At 35.1% G+C, this 26,571-nt stretch overlaps 1 protein-coding gene across 1 annotated transcript in view; it reads left to right on the top strand.

Annotated features, from left to right (window-relative positions):
* Positions 1-26,571, top strand: part of ADAM9 (ADAM metallopeptidase domain 9) — a 147,957-nt gene that overhangs the window by 115,912 nt on the left and 5,474 nt on the right. The window contains exons 17-20 of the mRNA XM_032329020.1: positions 10,338-10,418; positions 10,692-10,797; positions 18,914-19,055; positions 20,514-20,601. Coding sequence (XP_032184911.1) covers positions 10,338-10,418; positions 10,692-10,797; positions 18,914-19,055; positions 20,514-20,601 — 417 coding nt within the window. The remainder of the gene's footprint in view (positions 1-10,337; positions 10,419-10,691; positions 10,798-18,913; positions 19,056-20,513; positions 20,602-26,571) is intronic.

Below are 26,571 nucleotides of genomic sequence, written 5' to 3'. Positions count from 1 at the left end.
GAAAAATGAAAGATGTCAAACAACATAACTTTATACCTCAAGGAAATAGAAAATGAGTAAACTAAGCCCAGAGTTAGTAAAAGGAAGGAAATAACAAAGATCATGATAATAATAAAGATAAATGAAGTCGAGACAGAAAAATAATAGAAAAGATCAAAGAAATAAGAGCTGATTTCTTGAAAATATAAACAAAATGGACAAATCTTTAGTTAGGCTAAGAAAAAAGAAGACTTGGGTGCCTGGGTGGCTCAGTGGGTTAAAGCCTTTGCCTTCGGCTCAGGTCATGATCCCAGGGTCCTGGGATCGGGTCCCGCATCGGGCTCTCTGCTCATCGGGGAGCCTGCTTCCTCCTCTGGGAGCCTGCTTCCTCCTCTCTCTCTGCCTGCTTCTCTGCCTGCATGTGATCGCTGTCTGTCAAATAAATAAATAAAATCTTAAAAAAAAAAAAGAAAAGAAAAAAGAAGACAAAAAATAAAAGATAGAGGAGACATTACAACTGATACCATAGCAGAACAAAGGTTCTTAAGAGACTACTGTGGACAGTTATATGCTAATAAGTTGGGTAACCTAGAGAAAACAGATAAATTTCTAGACATATAGCCTAGCAGGACTAAATCATGATGAAATAGAAAATCTGAATAGGCCAATAACATGAAAGGAGATTGAATCAGCAATCAACAATCTTTCAACATAGAAAAGCCCAGAACCGGATTGTTTAACTAGTGAGTGCTACCAAACATTTAAAGAAGAATTAATGCCAGTCCTTTTTAATCTCTTCAAAAGATTGAAGAGAACACTCTTGAACTCATTTTACAAGGTCAGCATTACCTTGATGCCCAATAAAGACACTGCAAAAAAGGAAAATTACAGTCCAGTATTTTGGATGAATATAGATGCATAAATTGTCAACAAAATACCCGCAAACTGAATTCAACACATTAAAAAGATCGTACACCATGATCAAGTGGTATTTATCCCTGGAATGCAAGGGTGGTTCAATATAAGCAAATAAATAAGAATGATATACCATATTAATAAAATGAAATATAAAATCATGCTCCTCTCATATGCAGAAAAGGCATTTGACAAAATACAACGTACGTTTTTAATTAAAAAAAACTTTCAACAAAATGGGTATAGGAGGCATGTACCTCCTTATAATAAAGGCCATATAAGATAAACCCATAGCTTACATCATACGCAGTGGTAAAAGGTTGACAGCTTTTCACCTAGGATCAGAAATAATACAAGGATGTCCGCTCTTACTACTCTTATTCAACATAGTACTGAAAGTCCTACCCAGAGCATCTAGGCAAGAAAAAGCGATAAAAGTCATCCAAATCAGAATAGAAAAAGTGACATTGTTTTTGTTTGATATGATATGGTATCATCTTTTAAATAAAAAGTTCTACAGACTTCCAAAAAAACTGTTAAAACTAATCTGTGAATTTGGTAAGTTGTAGGATACAAGGTCAACATACAGAAATCAGTTGCATATGTATACACTAACAGTGAACTAACTTAAAAAGAAATAAAGGAAACCATCCCATTCACAATAGCTTCCCAAAAAAGTGCTTATGAACAAATTTAAGAAAGGAAATGAAAGATATGTTGAGTGAAAACCATAAGACTGTGATGAAAAAAATTGAAAAAGACAAACAAATAAATGGCAAGATATCCTATGTTCATGGATGGAAAGAATTAGTATTGTTAAAATGTCCATATTATCCAAAGCCATCTATTCAATGCAATCCAATGGTATATTTCATAAAAATAGAACAATCTTAAAAGTTGAATGGACCCATAAGGACCCCAAATAGCCAAAGCAGTCCTGAGAAAGAAGACCAAAGCTTGAAGCATGCAATTCCTGATTTTAAACTATGTTACAAAGCTATAGTAATCAAAGCAGTATAGTGCTGGCATAAAAAGAGACACACAGATCAATGGAATTGAATCAAGAGCCAAGAAAGAACCCTGCATATATGATAAGCTAGTATTTGACAAGGCTATTCAACAAGACTACTCAATGAGGAAAGGATAATCTTTTCAGTAAGTGGTACTGGGAAAACTGGATATTCATATGCTATTGAATATTCAGTAATATTAGACCTCTATCTTATACCACTCACAGAAATAACTCAAGATGAAGTATAGACCGGAAACTGTAGAGCTCCTAGAAGAACATGCAAAAGAAAGCTCCTTGACGTTGGTCTTAGAAGTGATTTTTTTTTGTATGACATCAAAAGCATAAGCAAAAAAAGCAAAGATAATTAAACGGGACTATATAAAATTTAAAAAGCCTCTGTATAGTAATAGAAATAGTCAAAAAAGTGAAAAGGCAACCTTTGGGATGGGAGAAAATATTTGCAAATCATTTATCTGATAAGAAGTTAATATCCAAAATACATAAGGAATTCATATAACTCAATAGCAAAAAAGCAATCCAATTTTTAAAAAATGTGCAAAGGACCTGAACAGACATTCTTATAAAGACAACAAATGGCCAACAGGTACATGAAGAAATGTTTAGCATCACTAATCATTAGGGAAATGCATGTCAAAATCACAATGAGGTATCACCTCATCTTTGTTATATAGCTCTCATCAAATGTCAAGAGAGAGCTGTTCATGAGGACATGGGGAAAATGGAACTCTTGTGCATCATTGGTGGGAATAGAAACTGGTACAGCCGCTGTAGAAAATAGTATGGAATTTCCTCAAAGAATGGAAAATAGATCTACCATATGATCCAGCAATCCCACTTCTGGGTGAATATCCAGGGGAAATGAAAACAGGATCTTGAAGAGATATCTGTCCTTTATAATAAGCAAATAAGCAAACTCCTATAATAATTGTAGCATTATTTACAATAGCCAGGATAACCTAAGTGGCCATCAGCTGATGAATGGGTAAAGAAGATGTGGTATAGACACACACACACACACACACGTGTATATACACATATATACATACATAAACACACACAGATTGGAATATTGTTCAGTCATGAGAAAAGGAAATTCTGCCACTTGTGATAACATAGGTGTATCTTGAGGGTGTTAGGCTAAGTGAAAAAAGTCAGATGGAGAAAGACAAATACTGTCTGAACTTATGTGTGGAATCTAAAAAGCTGAACTAATAGAAACTGAAAGTAGAATGGTGATTTCCAGGGATTCAAGGTAGGGAGGTGGTGGAAATGGGAAGATGTTAGTCAAAGGATATAAATTCTCAGTTTAAAGATGAATAAATTCTTGGAATCTAATATTCAGTATTTTGATCATAGTTAATAATATTGTACTATGTGCTTGAAAGTACTAATATGTCTTAAATGTTCTCACTACTAAAAAGAAATGGTAATTATATGGAGGGATGCAGGTTATTAACCAGTCGTACTGTGGCACTCATTTCTCAGAATACAAGTTTTTAAAAATCGCTGTGTTATATAACTTAAAGTCACACAATATTATACATCAATTATATCTCAGTAGAGTTGGAAGAAAACAAATAATGCTCTCAGCCTCAGTATGTTCCTTTTTCACACCCTCTTTCACTCATTGGTGTAATTAATGAGTTTGGGAGAAGACACTGGGCATGGGTGCCTCAGCCCCTTCTGTCTTCTCTTTTCAGATCTACCTGCCTGCAGAGAGGGCACATTCTGGTCTGCTCTCTGAGCCATGCAGTAGAATTAGCAGGGCAGGCTCTGCTTCTGTGGGGGGAGGCCTGTGGTTGTCCAGAGCAACCTGTGATTAGGCAGGTAAGTTTGATTTTGGGGGTGCAGTATTAGGAAGCCCATTTTGCTGTCTGCTTTAGTCATGTTAAATGCCTTATTAAAAATAAAGTTGATACTTTAATTTCCACTTGTCAGCATCCCGTTTTTGTTTTTTCTTTCCACCTAGTTCCGTACTTGCTCAAGGAATAATGATGTGTAATGTACTGATGGGACAGTATCCCAGTATTAGTTGTGTAAATATGAAGCAATATTTGAGAAGACGAAGGAGAGGTATTTGGGTTCGTGTTAGAGAGCTGAATTCTGGGCGCCTAGGTGACTCAGTCTTTAGGTGGCTGACTTCGGCTCAGTTCATGATCCCAGGGTCCTGGGATCAAGGCCCACATTGGACTACCTGCTCAGCAGGAAGCCTGCTTCTCCCTCTCCCGCTCCCACTGCTTGTGTTCCCTCTCTCACTGTGTCTCTCTCTGTCAAATAAATAAATAAATAAAATTAAAAAAAAAAAAGCTGAATTCTTACCTATCATAAAAGGCATGAGTTGATGATGCCTAGAACAGATAAATCAAGAAATAGCATAAAGCAAGTCATGGAGATGAAAACTACAGTGTAGGGAATATGATCAGTAATATTATAACTTTGTATGATGACAGATGGTAGCTACACTTATCTGGGTGATTTGTAATATATGTAATTGTTGGATCATTATGGTATATACCTGTAACTAATATCTTATGAATATGTATACTTCAATTAAAAAAAAAAAGACTGGAAACTACCTGTCCCCATGCTCCCCCACCCAAAGAAAGAAAGAAAGAAAAAGAAATAGTATACTAATTTAAAATAGGGTGGGATTTATCATTTATATTGCTTCCAGACTGCTGGACTGGTAGTGTAGATAGAAATGGGTCATGGAGTTGTTTCATCCTAAACACTGTTAACAGTATTTGATTTTTAGCCATGTTCAATATATTTTGTTTAAAAAAATTAAGTGAAAAAACCAAAGATAAACTGGTACCCTGTTCTTCAGAAGTCAGTTTAGAAGTGTTCTGTCAGCTTGATTGAGAATAGCACAGCATCAACATTTAGAGGCTTTTGCTGTCATTCATAGGCTGAGTGTTTCTGGTGGGAAAAAATTCTGACAGTGGTGACTCAGTTTATTGGAATGCTTGATTACTTAAAAATGTACGGGTTACCAAAGTTATGAGATTTTTCTCTGAACCAATGACTATATCAGAAAGTGCATGATTGCCTGGTTTAAAAATCATAACCAACAAAATATGGCTTTTCCCCTTTCCCAAAATGTAAGAAAGAGATGGCAAAAAGATTTCCTGACTATGAAAATGACTCTGCTTTGGAAATTGGGCACACTTTGACGGCTGTAAAAGCTGTCAGGTGTTCACGTCAGATTTGGTGCTTGGTTTAATATCTTTGGTCATTTCTAAGAATGAAACCTCCATGTTTAATAAGTTGACTCTCTCTTCAATCTTGCATAAATATTCCAACTGCATTCGAAGAGTGTATTCTCACTTATAACGTATAGTGTTTGATAATTGTATTTCCAGATCTTTCACATTCTTATTTGTTCTCGGTGTGTTCAAGATTTAGAGAAAGGAATGTAAAAGTCTCCTAGTAGCTTTCTGTTTTCATTTCCCGATGTATAACATTTTTTGCACTAAGGATGCTGAATCTATGTTTGTGGCAGAGTTTGTCGACTATTACATTTTAGATGTGTTACATTTTTTTATTTAAAACTTGATATTTATTTATTTCATTTTTTCTCCAGTGTTCCAAAATTCATTGTTTATGCACCACACCCAGCGCTCCATGCAATACGTGCCCTCCATAATACCCACCACCAGGCTTACCCACCCCCCACCTTCTTCCTTCCAAAACCCTCAGTTTGTTTCTCAGCATCCACAGCCTCTCATGATTACATTTTTTATTGGTTCAAAATGTCCCTTTGGTAAATCTTCATGGTTTTATCTTAAATTTTACCTTGATTGATATTGTTCTCATACTTTCTTTATATTTGAGTTTGCCTAATAGAAGTTTTGTCCAACTCTTTTCAGAGTTTTAAGCCTGAGCTTTATGAATACCATATAATTATTTATTATTTCATGACCCAATCTAAGTTTTTTCTTCTTTTGGAAAAAAATATTAAAAAGATTATGGGAAGGGGAGCCTCGGTGGCTCAGATGGTTAAGCGGTTAAGCATCTGCCTTCCACTCAGGGCATAATCTCCAGGTCCTGGGATTGAGCCTGGTGTCCTGTCAAGCTCCCAGTTCAGCAGAGGATCTGCTTGTCCCTCTCTCTCTGCTTCTGCTGTCTCTGTCTCTCAAATGAATAAAGTCTTTAGAAAATAGATTATTATTTAACAATTTCATCGTTAAAAAATTTAAAAATATTGTGGAGAACAAAAAATAAAGGTCCCTTGCTGATACCCTACTAATTTCCCCTCTTTTGAAACTCATTTCCTAGGGGTAATTACTGTTAACATTATTTTTTTTAATCTGTCCAGTTCTCTTTCTGGGCATTTACAAGTGTATATACTCCCCACTCCCCCATTAGACTTTGGGATAAGACTTTAGATAATGTTCTGAAATGTTTTTACTCGATAGCACAGTGCAGAGATCCTTCATGTCATTATATGGAAATCTACTTTATTCCATTATAGATGCAGTCTTGACTTAACCACATTGCAGAAGTTTATAGCGTATGTAGTTGATTTGTTAGTTGACTTTACCAGCATTGAACACTCTTCTACATTTAATCTCATCTACTTTAAAAAAATTAGTTATTTATTTGAGAGAGAGAGAAAGAGAGAGTGCACATAAGTAGAGGTTTGGGGCAGAAGGAGAAGCACACTCCCTACTAAGCAAGGAGCCTGACGTGGGGCTCGATCCCAGGACCTTGGGATCATGACCTGAGCTGAAGGTAGATGCTTAACCAACTGAGCTACCCAGGCGCCCCTAATCTCATCTGATTTTATAAGTACTTTTGTAGGATAGATTTTCTGGAATAGATTTTTAAATTAAGGTACATATATGTTTAAACTTTGATAGAAACTGTCAATTTACTTTTCAACAAGATGGCGGTAATTTATATTCCGCTAATTGGATATGAGGGTGTCTTATTTTTGATAATGTTTTATATTATCAGTCTTTTAAATTTTGGACATCCTGATTGACAAAAAGCTACATTATTATTTTAGTGTGCATTTCTGTTCTTGAGCATCTTCTCATATCTTTATTAGCTCTGTGTATCTTTTCTGTTAAGTCAGTATTTATATTATAGTTTCTGTTTTTCTGCTGGCTTATTTTATTATCATTTTTAAGGGCTCCTCATATGTAGAGAATATTAATAAACAGTTATATCTACTTTTGGTAATTTAACATTTGTCTTTGCTACAAAGAAATTTTAAAATATCACAAGGTTATTTCACTTTGTTTTGCCCGAGTTTCATGTCATGCTTAGAAAAGCTTTTTGTATTCCAGTAAAATATAAAAATTCTCCTATTTTTTTTGTATATTTATAGTTTTGTTGGGCTTTGACTTTAATAAGTACAGTTTAATACATTAACATTTCATTCTATTTCTATGATCTTACTTAATGATGTTTTAAAAGGTTTTCTTAATATCTTGTGCTGTATCTTCCTCTCTTATTATATTGCACAAATTGTGTTTGAGTGTGTGTGTTTATGAGTTCAGTATGGAGGTTATATATATTTTTCTTTCTGTTATACTGCTTCTTTAAATGACACATTAATTTATTTTCTCCCAGTGATGTCAGGAAGAAAAATAGTATCTGCTGATTTCTTCCATGTAAGATGTACCACTATTACTTCCAAACCCCCACAAACTCTTTTTTTGTTGAAAAAATACTGGCTTTAAGTTCTGGGTGATTACTAACATATATAGGTATATTTTAAGGGCTTTTATCTTTTTGTGTTTTATTTAAAATTTTTGTCTTTTTGTGTTGTGTTACTATGTCAACAACATTCATGTACAAGGGTAGCAAATGCCTGGTATATGTACCTATACTTATTTACTGATGGAACAAAACACCAAACATTTTCTTTTTCTTTTTTTAAAAGATTTTATTTATTTACTTGACACAGAGAGTGAGTGAGCAAGCACACAAGCAGGGAGAATGGGAGACAGAGGGAGAAGTGGGTTCTTACTGAGCAGGGAGCCCGACATTGGGCTCAATCCCAGGACCCTGGGATCATGACCTGAGCTGAAGGCAGGCGCTTAACTGAATAAATCACCCAGGTGCCCCATTACTAGAATTTTCTGTAGCGGTAAACAGGATAAGTTGGATCCTGTTCTTTCTGGTATCTACCAAAGGCTGGACTCTGGGGACTTTGAGCAGGCTGACAGTACATATGTGTACATATTAAATTTTTTATTTAAAGTCAATTTAGTTAACATATAGTATAATACTAGTTTCAAGCTTTATATATTCAACATTTATTTAGGGGAGGAGCTAAACATTAAGGGGGAAAAGAAATGGAAAAAGAGAACTCTTTAGTAGCTCCTTTTTAAATTATCCTAGGTAGTTCTGCTTTGGCTCCAAAGTCACACCCTGAAATTAATAAGCAGGAAGTCCTAAAGTTGAGTTCATCTGCTCTCCTTTACTTGTGGTTGGTGGTGGTGGTGGAGGCTGGGTAGTATTGGAGAGGATGGTCTTACTTTACCCCTTCAAGCAATTTATCAGGGTATTCCTTCCAATTTGGTCCTAACCATTCAACAGAGTAAACAATGCCAGTCAGAACACTGTTTTCTACTAAGAACTAGGAAGTTGTGTTCCCTAAAGTGAGTCTGTGAGATCTTAACACATTTCATCTTATTTCTGTGACCTTATTTAATGCCTCAGTCATCTATTCTAAGTCAGTTATTGAAAGAAAAGTCTCCTCCTAGCTGAATAGAGAAGCTATTGGTAAATATCTCCTCTAAAGCTCATACATATGAAAAAAGTATTTTGAAATCTTTATTCAGAGAAATGGCTGGGTGGAGGACAGGGGAGGAGTGACTTATTACTGTAGAATCTTCTGTACTTTAAAATTTCTAATCATATGAATATATTTCTTACTTAGAAATTAACTGACTCTGAAAAACAATCTGAGGGTTTTGAAGGGGTGGGGGGTGGGAGGTCGGGGTACCAGGTGGTGGGTATTATAGAGGGCACGGATTGCGTGGAGCGCTGGGTGTGGTGCAAAAATAATGAATACTGTTTATGCTGAAAATAAAAAATAAAAAATATTAACTGAAAGTTAGTAAAGAATTTGGACAATCCTCTGACTCTGTAATAATGTTGAAACCTATGTATTTTCAGAATAATAAAGGTATCTATTGATATTGCATTATTCTCTAATTATTCTTTATTTCATTAGAGCATTTAAACATTCTGATTTTGGGGCGCCTGGGTGGCTCAGTGGTTTAAGCCGCTGCCTTTGGCTCAGGTCATGATCTCAGGGTCCTGGGATCGAGTCCCGCATCGGGCTCTCTGCTCAGCAAGGAGCCTGCTTCCCTCTCTCTGCCTGCCTCTCCATCTACTGTCAAATAAATAAATAAAATCTTTAATAAACATTCTGATTTTGTGTAATTGGTTGCTTAATAAAATTTTAAGATAGTACTCCATGACCTTTAAGAAAAGTTAGTCTCTTTTTCTAACTTATCTCTGGAGAATAGTTTTTCAGGGGCACCTGGGTGGCTCAGTGGGTTAAAGCCTCTGCTTTCAGATCAGGTCAGGATCCCAGGGTCCTGGGATCAAGCCCCGCATCGGGCTCTCTGCTCAGCAGGGAGCTGCTTCCACCTCTCTCTCTGCCTTCCTGCCTCTCTGCCTACTTGTGATCTCTGCCTGTCAAATAAATAAATAAAATCTTAAAAAAAAATAGTTTTTCATAAGTTTTAATTTCTAGTAAGTTTTTAGCTGATTTCCTTTAGGTCTGTAATATTTTTCTCATGTAATGATACTTTTTATATCTCTTTGAATATTTAGGACTCATTTGTATTTCATATCTCAGAATTTCTAGAACTATATAAGATAATAATGGCTTACTTTCAATAGTGCTTTTAGTAGAAATGTTTCTATTAATTCATCATTAATCATGATACTGGAAGATAGGTTTTATCTTATCAATAAGGTAAACTTTTATTTTGGAAGAATTTTAAAAGTTAAATTGAGTTTTAAATTTTATAGAATACTGTTTTGGTATCTTGTAATAATGGCAATTTATATGAGGTATTATGGGAATAGATTTCTTATTATTGAGACTTTCTTTAACTTTCTATAATAGTGATATCAACTCTATCTGGTTACTTTTGATTTGAAAAAGTCCATTTGTGAATATTTTACTTAGGGTTTTCATATCTGTATTTGTATGGGATAATAGATTATAGTTTTATCATTGTTTTTGGCCTTTGTGTCATCCTTGTCTTTTTTGATATGTTAATTTCACTTATTTTTCTACATTTTCATTAAAAAATGTTAACAATTCCTTCCAAGTTTAGAAGAATTCAGCATGAAATAATCTGTGCATAGCTCTTCTGGGCACTTGATTAATGTGATCAATTTTTCCTTATTCATTAGTTCACTTTTTTTTTTTCAGATTTGTAGAAACTTTCAATGCGTAAATGCTTCTGTTCTGAATTATGACTGTGATATTCAGAAAAAGTGTCACGGACATGGGGTAGGTAATATTCTCTTTTGGTTTGTTCATGAAGTAGCACTGAATCATGAGAATTCCCAATGAGGGAATGAGGCTTAGGTGATTCTTTCCAAGATTTTTAGATAATGGGGGAATTTAGATATTTGATAAATGTTTCATTCTTAAAAAGAGTGCCTGTGGATTTGCATGAATTGAATGCTTTTTCTTGGCTTCTTTTCTTGAGTTTATGATGCAGAGCAATATTCACAATTAACCAAAGTGTTTTTTTGGTTTTTTTTTTTTTAAATTTTGAAGGTATGTAATAGCAATAAGAATTGTCACTGTGACAATGGCTGGGCTCCCCCAAATTGTGAGACTAAAGGATATGGAGGAAGTGTGGACAGTGGACCTACATACAATGGCAAGTAATACAGTCATACAGTGGCTCTTGTCAGAAATTGGGCATCCTTGTACTTCTCCCTCACTTCCCACGTTGGTTATACACTAAATATGTTGATTCTGCCTCCTGAATTTCTTGTGAATGTATCTATTTTTTTAATCCCTGTTGCCCAGAATTAGATAACTACTCCCAGAATTACATACTACTCTTAACTACGCTCCCTCTTGCTTCCTATAATCCATGTTCCATAACTACGATATAGAATTTTAGTGTTTCTCTTCAGGAATTGTTTTCATTATGCCATCGTCCTGCTTTGAGTTCAGTGCTTCTACATTGCTATTAGGATGAGATCCAGAAATCCTTAACACAGCTTAAATACCCTGTATGATTTGCCCCTAGCTTAACTTTCCAGCTTCTTTTCATTATGCTTAAGATGTTGTAACTTTTTGGGGCGTCTGTGTGGCTCAGTTCGTTGGGGGTCTGGTGCTTGATTTTGGCTCACATCTCAGGATTGTGGGATTAAGCCCCATACCCAGTTCTGAGCTCAGCAGGGAGTCTGTTTGAGATTCTCTCTCTTCCCTCTCCCTCTGCCCTTTCTCCGATGTGTGTGCATGGGCATGTGCTCATTTGCTCTCAGTTAAATAAATAAATCTTTTTTTAAAAGGCATTGTAACTTCTTTTATTTCCTCTAATAGGCTACTACTGTTTTAACTCTGGTCTTCATACAGTATTATATTCACATTGTGGAGATTTGGCTAATGGCTACTCAGACGCAGTTTATAACTTATTTTCTTGAAAGTTTTCCCTGACTACCTAAATCTGAATTAGTATACCTATTCTTTTATTTATTTATTATTTTTTAAAAGATTTTATTTATTTGACAGAGAGCAAGATCACAGGTAGGTAGAGAGGCAGGCAGAGAGAGAGGGGGAAGCAGGCTCCCCGCTGAGCAGAGAGCCCGATGCAGGGCTCAATTCCAGGAGCCTGGGATCATGACCTGAGCTGAAGGCAGAGGCTTTAACCCACTGAGTCACCCAGGCGCCACTAGTATGCCTCTTCTATTTGTTCTTTTACTGTAAGCACTATCATGTACTATGAAACTACTTATTTACTTTTTTCCCTAATAGACTATGAGTGAGCTCCTTGTTTACCAGTATCTTTCTAGTAAGAATATATGCTTGCTTTCTTTTGGGTGAATACTAAGAAGACTGGTTGGCTCATAGAGTATGTTTATGTTTCACATTTTAAGAAACTGCCAAACTGTTTTCCAAAGTGGTTATACCATTTTATATTCTCTCCAGCTGTACATAAGGGCTCTAATTTTTCCATATCCTGCCAACACTTGATATGGTCAGTCTTTTTAATTTTAGCCATTCTAGCAGATGAATGGTATTTCTTTAATTTCTAATGATGTTAAGCATTTTTTGCGTGCTTCTTTGCCATCCACATATCTTAAGTGATGTGTCTTCAAATCATTTTGTCCAGTTCTTAGGTTGTCTTCTTGAGTTCTTTATTCTGGATACAAGCCCTTTATGACATATGTGCTTTGTAAATATTTTCTCCCAGTCTGCTTACTTTGAGTTCCATTTGTTGTTCTTTTTCTAATTTCTGAAGGTAGAAGATGAGGTGATTGTACTTTTCTAATATAGGTGTTGTAGTGCTATCAGTTTTCCTCTAAAACTGCTTTTTTTTTTTAAACATTATACCAATTTTGATATGTTGTGCCTTTAATTCAGCTCAAAATAACTTCTAATATCTTTAATATTAATTTATTAGTTATTAATATTAATAACTTCTAATTTTAAAAAAGATTTTATTTATTTATTTGACAGACAGAGATCACAAGTAGGCAGAGGAGGCAGGCAGAGAGACAGGGGAGCAGGCTCCCTGCTGAGCAGAGAACCCAATGTGGGGCTCTATCCCAGAACCCTGGAATCATGACCTGAGCTGAAAGCAGAGGCTTTAACCCACTGAGCCATCCAGGCAGCCCAACTTCTAATAAAAATATTTTTTTTTGACTTGAGTTATTTAAAAATGCTCTACTTCATTTTGAAGTATCTGAGGGATTTTTTCAGATATCTTAGTGTTATTATTTCCCATTTCTTATACTGCAGTCAGGGGGCATAATTTATATGACTTGAATACTTCTATATTTTTTGAAACTTGTATTTTGGCCCAGATTATGGTTTATCTCATGAAAAGGTTCTATGTACACTTGAAAAGAATGCGTATTCTGCTATAATTGGTTAGAGTTTTATAAATAATTAGTTCATATTAATTGACATGAAATCTAAGTTTTAGATTTCCTTACTGATTTCTATATACTTGTTCTGTTAGTTATGAGAGAGGAATACTGAAGTCTCTGGTGTTATTCTCACTGTTGATTTGCCTGTTTGTCCTTGCCATTCTGTCAGTTTTTGTTCTATGTACTGTGAAGCTGTGTTCTCTTGATAAATTGACCCCTTTATCATTATGACCTGTTTATAGCTGGTAATATTCTGAGCTGTGCAGTTAGGAATTAATATAGCTATTCCAGATTTCTTTTGGTTAGTTAGCATGGGAAATCCTTTCTCATTCTTCCTCTTTTAATCTATTTCTGCCTTGATATTTATTTATATATTTTATTTTATTTTTTTTAGAATGAGAGAGAGCAAGACTGTGTCTGGGAGTGGGGGCAAGGAGTGAGGGGCAGAGGGAGAAAGAGGGAGAGAGAGAATCCTGAGTAGCTTTATGCTCAGTGCTGAGGGTTGTGAGTCTTTATATCTAAAGTGGATTTCTGGTAGTTTGGTCTTGCTTGTTTTGTTTTGCTTTGTTTTAAGTAGGCCCACTCCCAGTATGGGGCTTGAACTCACAACCCTGAGATCAAATGTTACACACACTACAGACTGAGCCAGACAGGTACCTCTTGGATTTGTTCTTTTAGTCAGTCTGTGAGTCTTTGCATTTTAATTGACTTGTTTTGACCACTTACATTTAATTAGTAATGTTTGGGTTAAAATCAGTCATATTGATATTTTTCTATCACAGTCTCTCTTTATGTGATATTTTACCACTTCACTCGGCTTCTTCCATTTCCCTCCTCCTGGCTTTTGTGCTGTTGTCATCATACTTCTACATGTGTTATAAACCCTACCATATATTGTTATTATTTTTGCTGTAAACAGTTGGTTTTTTTTTTTTTTAACAATTACTAAGATTTTATAAAGAATCACCAGATTTTATAAAACCACGGTATCCAAAGGAAAATCCTATAGCCCCAAAGAGCTACAACATATTGTTACATACTGATTTGGTAGGTACATTTGCCCAACTGGTTGCTAGGTTGTTCCAACTCGATTTATTTTTATCTTTTTATCTTCCTAAAGTTGGGAGATCTCAGAATTCAGTACTTGTAACTCTTCTCTTTTTATCTTTACTTCTTCCCTAGGTGATCCCATTAAATTTAAATTTAAATTTTAAAAATTTAAATAAAATTTAAATTAAATTTAAATTAAATTTAAATCCCATAAAATTTAAATGTCCTTAAATGCCATCTATATTAGGTAATCAGGTGTATTAGCCCTGATAAAAAAGACCTGATACAACAAACATTTATTTGCCTTTCTCATCAGCATGTGCAATGTAGGTTGATAGATTGACTTTGCTTACGGTAGTTAAACTCAGAGACTTAGACTGGTCTGGATTCACCATGATGAGGAGTTAAGATCTTAGAGTGAAGTTCTAAGGTATGCTTGAACATGAGAAGATAACTTAAAAGAATCATTTCCTGACCCTTGTATGTTTCTAACTAAAGGTGACAATACACTTTTTCTGGTCACCTTTTTTTGGCTAATAGAAGTTATATGGACATACCTAACCTGAAGTCAGCAGGGGTATTTTTAGCCTTTATATTTTGGGAGAGGAGGAAAACTGGAAATAATGGATATGTTATATCCATTATAACTGGAAATAACAAATGGTGAACATTTGTAATGCTTATCATACCCAGCTAAATAGTAATAATTTATGAATTTATATCTTTGGACTTGACTTCCATAACTCTTACATCCAAGAGTTGGTTATCTTTTAAATTTATTTATTTATTTTTTAAGATTTTATTTATTTGACAGAGAGAGAGAGAACATGCAGGGGATGCTGCAGGGAGAGGGACAGGGAGAAGTAGATTCTCTGCTGTACAGGAAGCTTGTGCAGGGCTCAATCCCAGGACCCTAGGATCATGACCAAACTTAAGGCAGACGCCTAACCAACTGAGCCACCCTGGCACCCCTTTTAAATTGATTTAAATGATAGAAAAGTTCTTTATATTTACCCATGTAGTTACCATTTCTTATGCTCTTAATATTTGTATGTAAAATTCTGTTTCCATCTGGTATCATTGAATTTTTGCTTGAAGGACTTATTTTCACGTTTCTTATAATGTAGGTCTGTCAGTTACGAATACTTTCAGTTTTTGTGTATCCTTTTTTTTTTTTTTTAAGATTTTATTTATTTGGGAGAGAGAGAGAGAGAATGATCAGGGGAAGGACCAGAAGGAAAGGGACAAGCAGACTCTGTGCTGAGTGCAGAGCTCAACATGGGGCTGAGATCATGACCTGAGGTGAAATCAAGAGTCAGACCCTCAACTGACTGAGCTATCCAGCACCCCTAGTTGTTGTATATCTTAAAAAGTTTTTATTTTGCTTCCTTCTTGAACGATAACTAGATAAAGAATTTTCAGGGTAACAGTCTGTGTCTACCCTCTGGAGACTATACTCTAGCCCCCACATTTACTTTTTCAAAGATGTTTCTCCATTGTCTTCTGGCTGGTATTACTTTTCCTGAGAAAATGGGCCATCATCTTTTCTCTTTTGGTCTTTTATTATTTATTTATTTATTTATTTATTTATTTATTTAAAGATTTTATTTATTTATCAGGGGCGGGGGAGAGAGCAAGCACAGGCAGACAGAATGGCAGGCAGAGGCAGAGGGAGAAGCAGGCTCCCTGCTGAGCAAGGAGCCCGATGTGGGACTCCATCCCAGGACACTGGGATCATGACCTGAGCCGAAGGCAGCTGCTTAACCAACTGAGCCACCCAGGCGTCCCAATTTGCAATTCTTTTTTTTTTTTTTTTTTAAAGATTTTATTTGGTCTTTTATTTTTTAGGTGTCTTTTTTACTCTGCTTGCTTGTAAGATTTTCTCTTTATTTCTGGTTTTTAGTATTTGACTGTAATATGCCTTGGTGTGCTTCAGATTTGTTGGCCTTTTTGGATTTGTGCTTTTATAGTTTCTTTCACATTTGGGAAGATTATGGTCATTATTTCTTCAAATATTTTTTCTGCTTTCTTCTTCAGGATTCCAGTTGCATGGATATTTGGCTACTTGGAGTTTTTTCACATCTCACTGATTTGCTTTGATTTTTTTTTAATTCTCTATTTTCTGCTTTAAATTTTAAATAGTTACTATTGTTATTCTTTAGTTCACTCTTATTCTTTGATGTCTGATCTGCCATTAATTCCATCCAGTGTGTTTTTTATCACAGACATTATAGGTTTTATTTCTGTAAGTTCTGGGTTTTTTTTTTTTTAAATGTATCTTTCATGTCTCTATGTAGCATGTTTGATATTTATTCTAGCTTCTTGAGCACATGGAATACAATTAGAATAACTTCTAGTGACTTTGTCTACTAGTTCTATCATCTGTAGCATTTCTTAGTTTTGACTGATTGATTTTTCTCCTCATTTTGGGTTGTATGTTTCTTCTTTGCATGTCCTGTGATTCCCCCGCCCCCCCACTGGATGCCAGAAACTGAATTTTGTCTTGTTGTATACTGGATATTTCGGGATTTCTATTGATGAGCCTTGTTCTTATGTGCTTATGTTACTTGGACATAGTTTGATCCTTTTGGCTCTTGCTTTTAAGCTCTATTAGGGAGGACCTGAGCGTTTATTCTAGTGCTGATTTTGCCCCATTACTCAGGCAAAAAGCCTTCTGTTTGTTCTACTCAGTGTCATACTGATTATGAAGTTTTCTGCTGTGAATGGTAGGAATAGGCACTCTTCCTCATCCTGTGTGATCTGTCGGGTTTGTTCCCACTAATCCTTTCAGAGGGTTCTTTCTCTGGCTTCAGGTGATTTCTTTATATGCGTACATTGCTCAGTACCCAGCTGAATATTTGAGAGGAACCCTCCGCAGATCTTTCAAGTTATGTCAGCATCGCTCTCCCTTCCAGTTCTTTGCTCAGTGAACTCCAGCTGCTTTGGCCTCCTCAGACAACCAGCTCCATCTCCTCAATTCAAGGAGTCTACTGAGCTTTGCTTGGGTTCCCTCACCTCCCATTATGATCTGTTAACTTTCCCTAGGCAACAAACTGGGACATGTGTAAAGCTTGCCTGTCTCTCAGGGACCGCTTTTCTTTATCTGATGCCCAGTGTCTTAAACTCTGTTGCTTAATATATTTTGCCTGGTTTTCTGGTTGTTAAAGCTCCCAGTATAAATCTGGTTCCTGTTACTCCATCTTGGCTAGAAGTCAAAGTTGGAACTACAGATTTTAATAGCCATGTATCAGTTCATTGAGTGGATTGGATGTGCCATAACTCACCTTAGCGGGTTTCTAATTATTTGACATTTAGGTTGTTCATAAATTTTTGAAATGCATCAGTAACTTTGTAGTGTGCATCTTAATACTTACATACTTTTTCCAGGTGAAGGATAGATTGCTGGTAATGAGATTATTAGGTTGAAGTTATAATCCTTTCTATGGTCCTTGACCAAAATTCCAAATGAATTTGTGTTAATATCATTGGCAGTATGAAGGTATCAGTTTCAACGTAACCTTGCCAGGTTTAGATGCTTTAATTTAAATTATGTCTGCTCATTAGTAAGTATCAAATGAGAGATCAAGCTCACTTTAGTTCTATTATTTTTAACTGGGTTGAATGTTCTTGCATGTAGTTTCATACAAGTTTTAACAAATTTTTATATTTTTACAAACGTAAAATTATGTGGACAACTTTACAGTTTATCACTGCTGTTTATACTTACTATATCCTTTCTTTTCCTAAAGATCAAATTAATGTGAATTAATAGATTTCTAAAATTTGTAAGTCTTAAAACCCAGAAGCCATAAAAAATAAGATTAATAAATTCAACTACATAAGAATAATAAACTTATGCATGAAGAAAAGCATTGTACTACTGTAAGACAAATGACAAAATAAGGAAAATACTTTCAACTCATATCACAGACAAAGCTAATTTCCTAATATATAAAGAGCTTTTAGAAACTACGAAGAAAGGAAATAATAGTCCAATAGAAAATAGACTGAGCAGAAAAAAGAAATACAATATTTCCTTATACATGAACAGTTGCTCACCTCATAGTATAGAAAAGAATATAAATTAAAATTATATGAGATACAGTTTTTTACCCATTAGGTTGTCAGAATGCAGAGTTTGACTCTATGGGTGAGGCTTTGAGGAATTCTTGTATATTGCTGGCTTGCATGCTGAATTATAGCCACCACTGTGGTGGATAATTTGACACTACTTTCAAAAATGATGAATGCATTTGCTGTCAATATAACAGTTCTACTTCTGCAAAATTATTCTATACATATACCTGCACCAGCGTGATATCCTATATGTACAAAGTTTACTTATTACAGCATTGTTTTAGAATAGAAAAAGATTGGAAAAATATCAATAGGGTCCTAGTTAAATATACTATAGGACGTCCTTGTTATGGAGTTTTGTATAGTTGTGTAGAAGATGAGGTGGTCCTCTATGTATGGTTTGGGAAACTATATAGATAAGTGATAAAAAAATGATGTGCTGAATAGTGCTTATGATATGCTAACTTGTGTATAAGAAAGGGTTGGCAATAAAAGCATACTTTATTTTTTGCTTTTATTTACATGGAGAAATAGTATAAGATTGTATAAGAAACTAATGAAAGTGGTTATCTAATGGGAAGGCAAAAATGAAGTAGGCATTGTTGAGGTATGAGCAAGACTTCTCAGTGTATTCAATTTCTGTCAGTTTGACTTTTGAACAATGTGAAAATTAATGTAAAACATTTATAATCACCTAATATGTCTTAGTTAATATGCATTAACTTCTAATTTAATGATCATTAGTATAAATTTTTTTTTCTCTAGAAAAGAATACTGCATTGAGAGATGGACTTCTGGTATTCTTCTTTGCAATTGTTCCCCTTATTGTATTGGCTGCTTTTGTCTTCATCAAGAGAGATCAACTATGGAAAAGCTACTTCCGAAAGAAGAGATCACAAACATACGAGTACTTAGATTTTTTTTCTTTTATATTCATATTAAATAAAGTAGTTATTAATGATGATAGCCATATCATAAGGGTTGGTTTAAAAATAGGGTTCTAAGAGTTAGGTGGGATTAAAGATAGTGGTGACTCAGCCATCTCTAATAATCGTGAGTGAAAAGGATTATAAGCTACTGAAAATAGCCCTTAGGGTTCATGTTGTTTGACACTGACTTCTGATACTGGGGTAAATATAAATTTGGGCTACAGCTTCTTAATTGGGCTTCTTAATTGGGGATTAAAATATGGGTTAAAGATAAAAAATGTAAATGTCACAAAATTTTCTTCCGTGTCTGTTTGGAGTATCAGTTCTCACAGAGGAAGAGTGTTTCAAATTTTGAAAGCGTATTTTGTGAATTACCAGTTTTTAAGAAGTAAGTTTTGGTGGAAGGAAGGGCTGTCAAAATTCAGACACCTGACATTTCTGGTCTCTGTGTTAGACGCTTGTACGACTGTATCTCAACCATCACTTACAACATGTTGGCATTAGAATACAACATATATTAGCATAACCTTGTAATTAGATCCTAGGTTCAAGTTTCAGCTTGTCATTTGCTATAATTATGAACTGGAATAATAAATAAAATTCTCTGAGCTTTGGTTTACTTCCTCTGAAATAGGAATAATATTACCTGTCTCTTAGGGTTGATGTGAGGATTAAATGGGAAAATGTTAACAAATAAAGTCCATAGCACATTGTGGCACAGTGTAATTACTTAAAAACTCATTTTTATTATGATAAAAAGCTAGTTTATTATGATAGTGATTTCTTACCTAGTACATAATATTTTGCTAGGGTATCCTGATGTTAGCTTTAATTTTTAATATATACTAAAACAGTTTTATCTTCCTATTCTTTCTTTCTCTTGCTTCCTATCATACCCAAACTGACCAATCCATAGATAATTCTCCCATCTGCATCTCTGGAATTTTAGTTCCATACCCATAGTTCTTTCCTATATATCTTTACCGAACTGCCTTGCTGTCACCTCAGCACGTCTAAAATTTAGTTACTGTCTTTGCAACCAGCTTCTTTGTTCCTCTTGGGCTTCCTCGTTTTTAGAATGACAGCTTCATGTTTTGTGTATTCAGCCTTAGAATGTGTATTTACTTTTTCATTTTAGGAAGACCTGAGGAGAAAAGCTTGGAAACACTGGCCTAATTGGCCCAATTTTATGGTTCCTTAGAATTTCAGGTTATTTAATTATAAAGTGGGGTTAATAAAACTTTCTAGTACTATAAAGATGAAAAATGTGTGAAAGCTGTTAAAAATGTCATAAGGATTTTAGCTGTCATTGTGACCATCGTTACTTCCACTATGAACATCATTATTCTATATCTGAGAAAATGCAGGGTATGTGTAACATGTCACGTAGAAATGATCTAATCTTACTGTAGCTCAGAAGTAATTGTCTCTTTCAGATCAGATGGCAAAAACCAAGTGGAAACATCTAGACAGCCAGTGAGTGTTCCTCGACATGTTTCTTCAATGACTCCTCCCAGAGAAGTTGTAAGTTTAAAACAAATTTTTTTTATTATATTGTGATATCACATTGCTAAAAGTTTAAAAAAATAATTTTTACATGGATATAGAAATAAGCATAGATTATTTCTGAAGAAGTGTGATTTCTAAGTGTGGGCTCTGATTAATGAAAATAATACCAGTAGGGTCTCTGGCTCAGAGGTGTCTGGAGAAGATATGTAGACATTGAGAATGCTTTGCCCTGAAATCAAGATTGGGAAATGATGTGTGGGATCTCTCCTGTTACTGTTGTTTTCTTGTCTGCTGTCTCTGTATTTTCAATGCCTGGCTTCCCTAGGGCATGTGGCTGAGCTGCTGGAATAGGCGTAATTGTCTCAGCATTGGGACCAGTAATCACTGCCTTTGAGTGTATTAGGGAATACTGAGATAATAGCCTTTTTTTTTTTTTTTTTGTATGCATGTATCCCTAAGAAATATATAGTATTGCTTCAGTTGTTTTTAAACTTTATGTTTTGTTTGCTATTTCATGCATCTCTCTGCAACCTGCTTTTTCCTTTAACATTACTTTGTGATTTAGGCCCCCCCCCCCCTTTTTAAAAGATTTTATTTATTTATTTGACAGATAGAGCTCGCAAGTAGGCAGAGAGGCAGGCAGAGAGAGAGGGGGAAGCAGGCTCCCTGCCAAGCAGAGAGCCCCATGCGGGGCTTGATCCCAGGACCCTGGGATCATGACCTGGGCCGAAGGCAGAGGCTTAACCCACTGAGCCACCCAGGCGCCCCATGATTTAGTCCTCTTAATACCTGCAGCTCTCATTCATTTTCACTTTGGATGTTTAAAAAACCATTTTCCTAAAAAAAAAAAACAAAAAAAAAAAAACCATTTTCCTATTAGCAGATTCCAGTTTTTTGTACCTACAAATAAGAAGACTACAAATTAAGAATGCCTTTCCTCATTCAAATTTTAAATACTAGGTAGATCACATGTGGCCACTGACTACTGTATTGAAAAGCATACATGGAAATACAGAATATTTCCATCAATGCAGAAAATTTTATTAGAGAGCATTGATCTAGAGGCTTGTAGGAATTAAAATGCTGGACTGAAAGATAGTAACTATTTACTAGAAATTGCCAAATTGACTTCCAAAGAGATTGTATCATCACTGGTATATGTGTATTTCTGTTGACCTCCATCCTTGTCAACACTCGATATTGTCAGACTTTTAAGGTCTTTCCAATTATGTGGAGTTAAAGTCATTAAATATCCTTTCTCATGTTTTATTACAATGAGTATGTGCGTGCATGTGTGTGTATGTGTGTATACACAGTCTCCCTATTCCGCTCCCTTTTCCTTTTTAAAAAAGAAACAAAAAATTGTTATGCCAGTTTCCCCCTTAAACATGCATGTTAGTGGGACACCTGGGTGGCTCAGTCAGTTAAGCATCTGCCTTTGGCTCAGGTCATGATCCCAGGGTCCTGGGGTCGAGTCCCGCATCGGGCTCCTTGCTCTGCCCGGGACCTGCCTCTTCCTCTGCCTACTGCTCTCCCTACTTGTGCTCTCTCCCTCTCCTCCCGACAAATATATAAATAAATTTAAAAAAAACAAAAAACAAACCATATATGTTAGAGAATTTTCCATAGCACTACATATACAGGGTGCTCACATATGCTGGTTAGAAATTGCATGTGTTCTTCATCCTTGTTATATTTTTTTCCTTTTTAAATTGTGGTTAAGTAAATATACCATAAAATTTGGCATTTTAACCATTTTTGAGAATATAATCCAGTGACATTAATTATATTCACAATATTGTACAGTCACCACCACTATCTATTCCTGAAATCTTTTTTATCAGAAACTCGATACCCAAAGCAGTGACTCCCATTTTCCCCTCCCCAACCCCTAGCAACCACTGTTCTACTTTTCTTAAAAATTCAGATATAATTGATATACATTTATTAGTTTCAGGTGTTCAACATAATGATTCAGTATTTGTGTACATTGTGAAATAATTGATCACCATAGAAAGTCTAGTTAATATCCATTACCCCACATAATTTTACTATCCTTGTGATGAAAACTTTTAAGATCTATTTTCTAAGCAATTTTCAAATATAAACACAATATGATTAACTATAGTCACCATGCTGTACATTACATTTCCATGACTTATTTCTTTTGTAACTGGAAGTTACCTCCTTCACCCAATGTCACCCAACCCCACTCCTACCTCTGGCAACCACCTGTCTGTTCTCTGTATGTATGAGTTTGGTGTTTTGTTTTGTTTTTAAGATTCTACATATAAGGGAGGTTATATAGTATTTGTCTTTCTGTCTGATTTATTTCACTTAGTATATTGCCCTCAAGGTTGGTCCATGTTGTTTGAAAATGGCGAGATTTCCTTCTTTGTCTTATGTCTGAATAGTATTTTATTTTGTTGCTATATATATTTCACATTCTTTTTTTTTTTTTAAAGGTTTTATTTATTTATCTGACAGACAGATATCACAAGTAGGCAGAGAATCAGGCAGAGAGAGAGGGGGAAGCAGGCTCCCCACTGAGCAGAGTGCGGGATGCGGGGCTTGATCCCAAGACCCTGGGATCATGACCTGAGCCGGAGGCAGAGGCTTTAACCCACTGAACCACCCAGGTGCCCCCACATTCTCTTTACGTTCATCCATCAGCAGAAACTTAGGTTGCTTCTATGTCTTGGCTATTGTAAATAATGTAGCAGTGGAAATGGGGGTGCAGATAGCTTTTAGAGTTAGTGTTTTTATTTTCCTTGGGTAAATACTCAGAAGTGGAAATACTAGATTATATAGTATTTCTATTTTTTAGTCAGATTGTTATTTTGCTATTGAGTTGTATTAGTTCTTTATGTATTTTAGAAATTAACCTGTTGTTAGGTGTATGACTTGCAAATATTTTCTCCCATACAGTCGGTTGCCTTTTTATTTTGTTGATTGTTCTCTTTGCTGAGCAGAAGCTTTTTAGTTTGATCTATGACACAGTTTGTTCTTGTTTATTTTTGCTTTTGGTATCTCAGCTAGAAAACCATCTCCAAGTTACTGCCTATGATCTCTTTTCAGAGTTTTGTGGTTTCAGGTCTTACATTCAAATCTTTAATCCATTTCAAGTTAATGTTTGTGTATGATGTAACGTAGTGGTCCAGTTTCATTCTTCCGCATGTGTTTGTCCAGTTTTTACAGTACCATTTGAAGAAACTGTTCTTTTCCCATATATTCTTGGCTCCTTTGTTGTAAATTAATTGATCATGTATGTGTGGGTTTATTTCTGGGCTCTCTTTTCTGTTCCATCACCCTGTATGTCTGTTTTTCTGCTAATGCTGTATTATTTGATAACCGTAGTTTTATAGCATAGTTTGAAATCAGGAAGTGTGGTGCCTCCTGCTTTTCTTTTTCTTTCTCAGTATTGCTTTGACTATGCAGGGTCTTTTTCTACTTTCTGTTAATTTGCGTATTCTAGGTACCTCTTACTAGTGGAATCATACAATATTTGTTCTTTTGTGTCTTATTTCATATAGCAGTGTCTTCAAGGTTCATCCCTACAGTAGTGTATGTGAGAACTTTATTTCTTCTTATGGCTTACATATTACATAATTACTTTATATATATATAGAACATTTTGTTTATTCATTCTTCCATTAATGGGCACTTGAGTTGTTTCTACTTACTGGCTAACGTGGATAGTGTTGCCATGAACATATATGTACATGTACCTGTTTGAGTACCTATTTTCTTATTTATTTATTTATTTATTTATGGTACCTATGTTTCAGTTCTTTTGGGTGTATATCTAAGAGTGGAACTGATATATTATGTTGTTATTCTATGCTTAACTTTTTGAGGAACCACAAAATGCTTTCCACAGTGGCTACACCATTTTACATTTCTACCATGAGTGTTTTGATTTCTTCCCATTTTTGTCAACACTTGTTGTTTTCTGTTTTTGCTTTTTTTTTTTTTTTTAAAGATTTTATTTATTTATTTGACAGAGTTCACAGTAGACAGATAGGCAGGCAGAGAGAGAGAGAGGGAAGCAGGCTCCCTGCTGAGCAGAGATCCCGATGCGGGGCTCGATCCCAGGATCCTGAGATCACGACCTGAGCCGAAGGCAGCGGCTTAACCCACTGAGCCACCCAGGCGCCCCTGTTTTTGCTTTTTTTTTAAAACTTTATTGTAGCCATCTTAGTGGATGTTAAATGGTACTTTGTTGTGGTTTTGATTTACAGTTCTCTAACGATTAGTGATTTTGAGTATCTTTTCATTTGTTTATTAGCTATTTGTATCTCTACTCTGGGGAAATGTGCATTCAAGTCCATTGCCCATTTTTTTAATTGGGTTGCTTGTCTTTTTGTTGTTGAGTTTTAGGTCTTTATATTTTCTGGATATTAACACTTTTATAGATATTTTCTTCCATTCTGTAGTTTATCTTTCACTTTGTTGATAATGTACTTTGATGCACAAGAGTTTTTAACTTTTATGAAGTCCAGTTTATCTGTTTTTTCTTTTGTTGCTTGTGCTTTTGATGTCATCTCTAACAATCCGTAGTCAGATCCAAGGACATGAAGATTTACTTGTATGTTTTAAAAGTTTTATAATTTTAGCTCTTATATTTAGGTCTTTGACCCATTTTGAATAATTTTTGTATATGGTATGAAATAGGGATTCAGTTTCTTTCTTTTGCATGTAGAAATCCACTTGTCTTGGCCTTATCTGTTGAAGAGACTATTCTTTCTTTGTTGAATGGACTTAGAACTTTGTGGAAAATCAGTTGGCCATAGGGGTATAGGTTTTTTTCTATTCTCTCAATTCTGTTCATTTGGGCTCTAGTTCCATCCTTAAGGCAGTTCTACTATTTTGATTATTGCGGGGTTGTAATGAGTTTTGACATTGCAAAGTGTGAGTTCACGAACTTTTTTCTTCTTTTCAAGATTGTTTTGTTATTTAAAGCCCCTTTGATTCTGTATGATTTGAGAATCTACTTTCCCATTTCTGCAAGAAAGGCTGTTGGAATTTTGATAGGGGTTCTGTTGAATCTACAGATCACTTTGGGTTGTGGGTTGTACTGACATATCCTGACAGTATTGTCTTTGAATCCATGAACACTAGTTGTCTTTCCATTTATTTAGGTTTACTTTAATTTCTTACAGCAATGTTTTATAATTTTCAGTATACAAATCTTTGACCTTCTTGGTTAAGTTTATTCCTAGGTATTCTATTCTTTTGGATGCTATTGTAAATGGAACTGCTTTCTGAATTTCCTTTCTGGATTTTTCATTGCTGGTGTGTAGAAACAAAACCAATTTTTGCATGCTCATGTTACATCCTGCATCTCTGTTGAATTCATTTCTTAGTACTATTAGCTTTGCTGTGGACCCTTCAGGTTTTTTTTGTTTATATAGGATCGTGTTATTGGTGAGTGGAGGTATCACTGCTTCTTTCCAAATTGGATGTCTTTTATTTTCTTTTTCCCTCTAGTTGTTTTGGCTACCTCTTCCAGTACTATGTTGCATAGTGGTGGTAAAAGCAAGCATCCTTGTATTCCTGATTTTGGGGGAAAAGTTTTCAGTTTCCTTGGCATATTTAAATATTTCCCCATGTCTTCCAGTGACATTTTTCATGTTGATTATGAGACATCCTTAAAGCAGTTCCTGATAGCTATTTTTAAAAGGCTTTTGGCTGTTGCTATTTATGTATGAGATTGGGAAAGAGCATTTCTCATCTCAGATCCATTTTTTAAATATTAATACAGCAATATCAGTTTTTTCTTTTTGTTTAATATTTATGTCTTTTTACATGTAATTTTCCTTTTTATGTTTTCTATTAAAAATTTAAAAAAAATTTAAAAAATATTTCTTTTAACTGGAGACTTTATGTTGAGTACAGTTATTAAAATATTTTTTCTACCATATGATTTTTATGATCTCTTTGTTTTCTTGTTTCTTCTGTTTTCTCCCCACACCACAATGCCTC

The sequence above is a fragment of the Mustela erminea genome, chromosome 21 (genome assembly GCF_009829155.1).
Source record: "Mustela erminea isolate mMusErm1 chromosome 21, mMusErm1.Pri, whole genome shotgun sequence".
Taxonomy (NCBI): domain Eukaryota; kingdom Metazoa; phylum Chordata; class Mammalia; order Carnivora; family Mustelidae; genus Mustela; species Mustela erminea.
The sequence above is the reverse complement of the archived record's forward strand: the minus strand, read 5'-3'. Positions and strand labels throughout refer to the sequence as shown.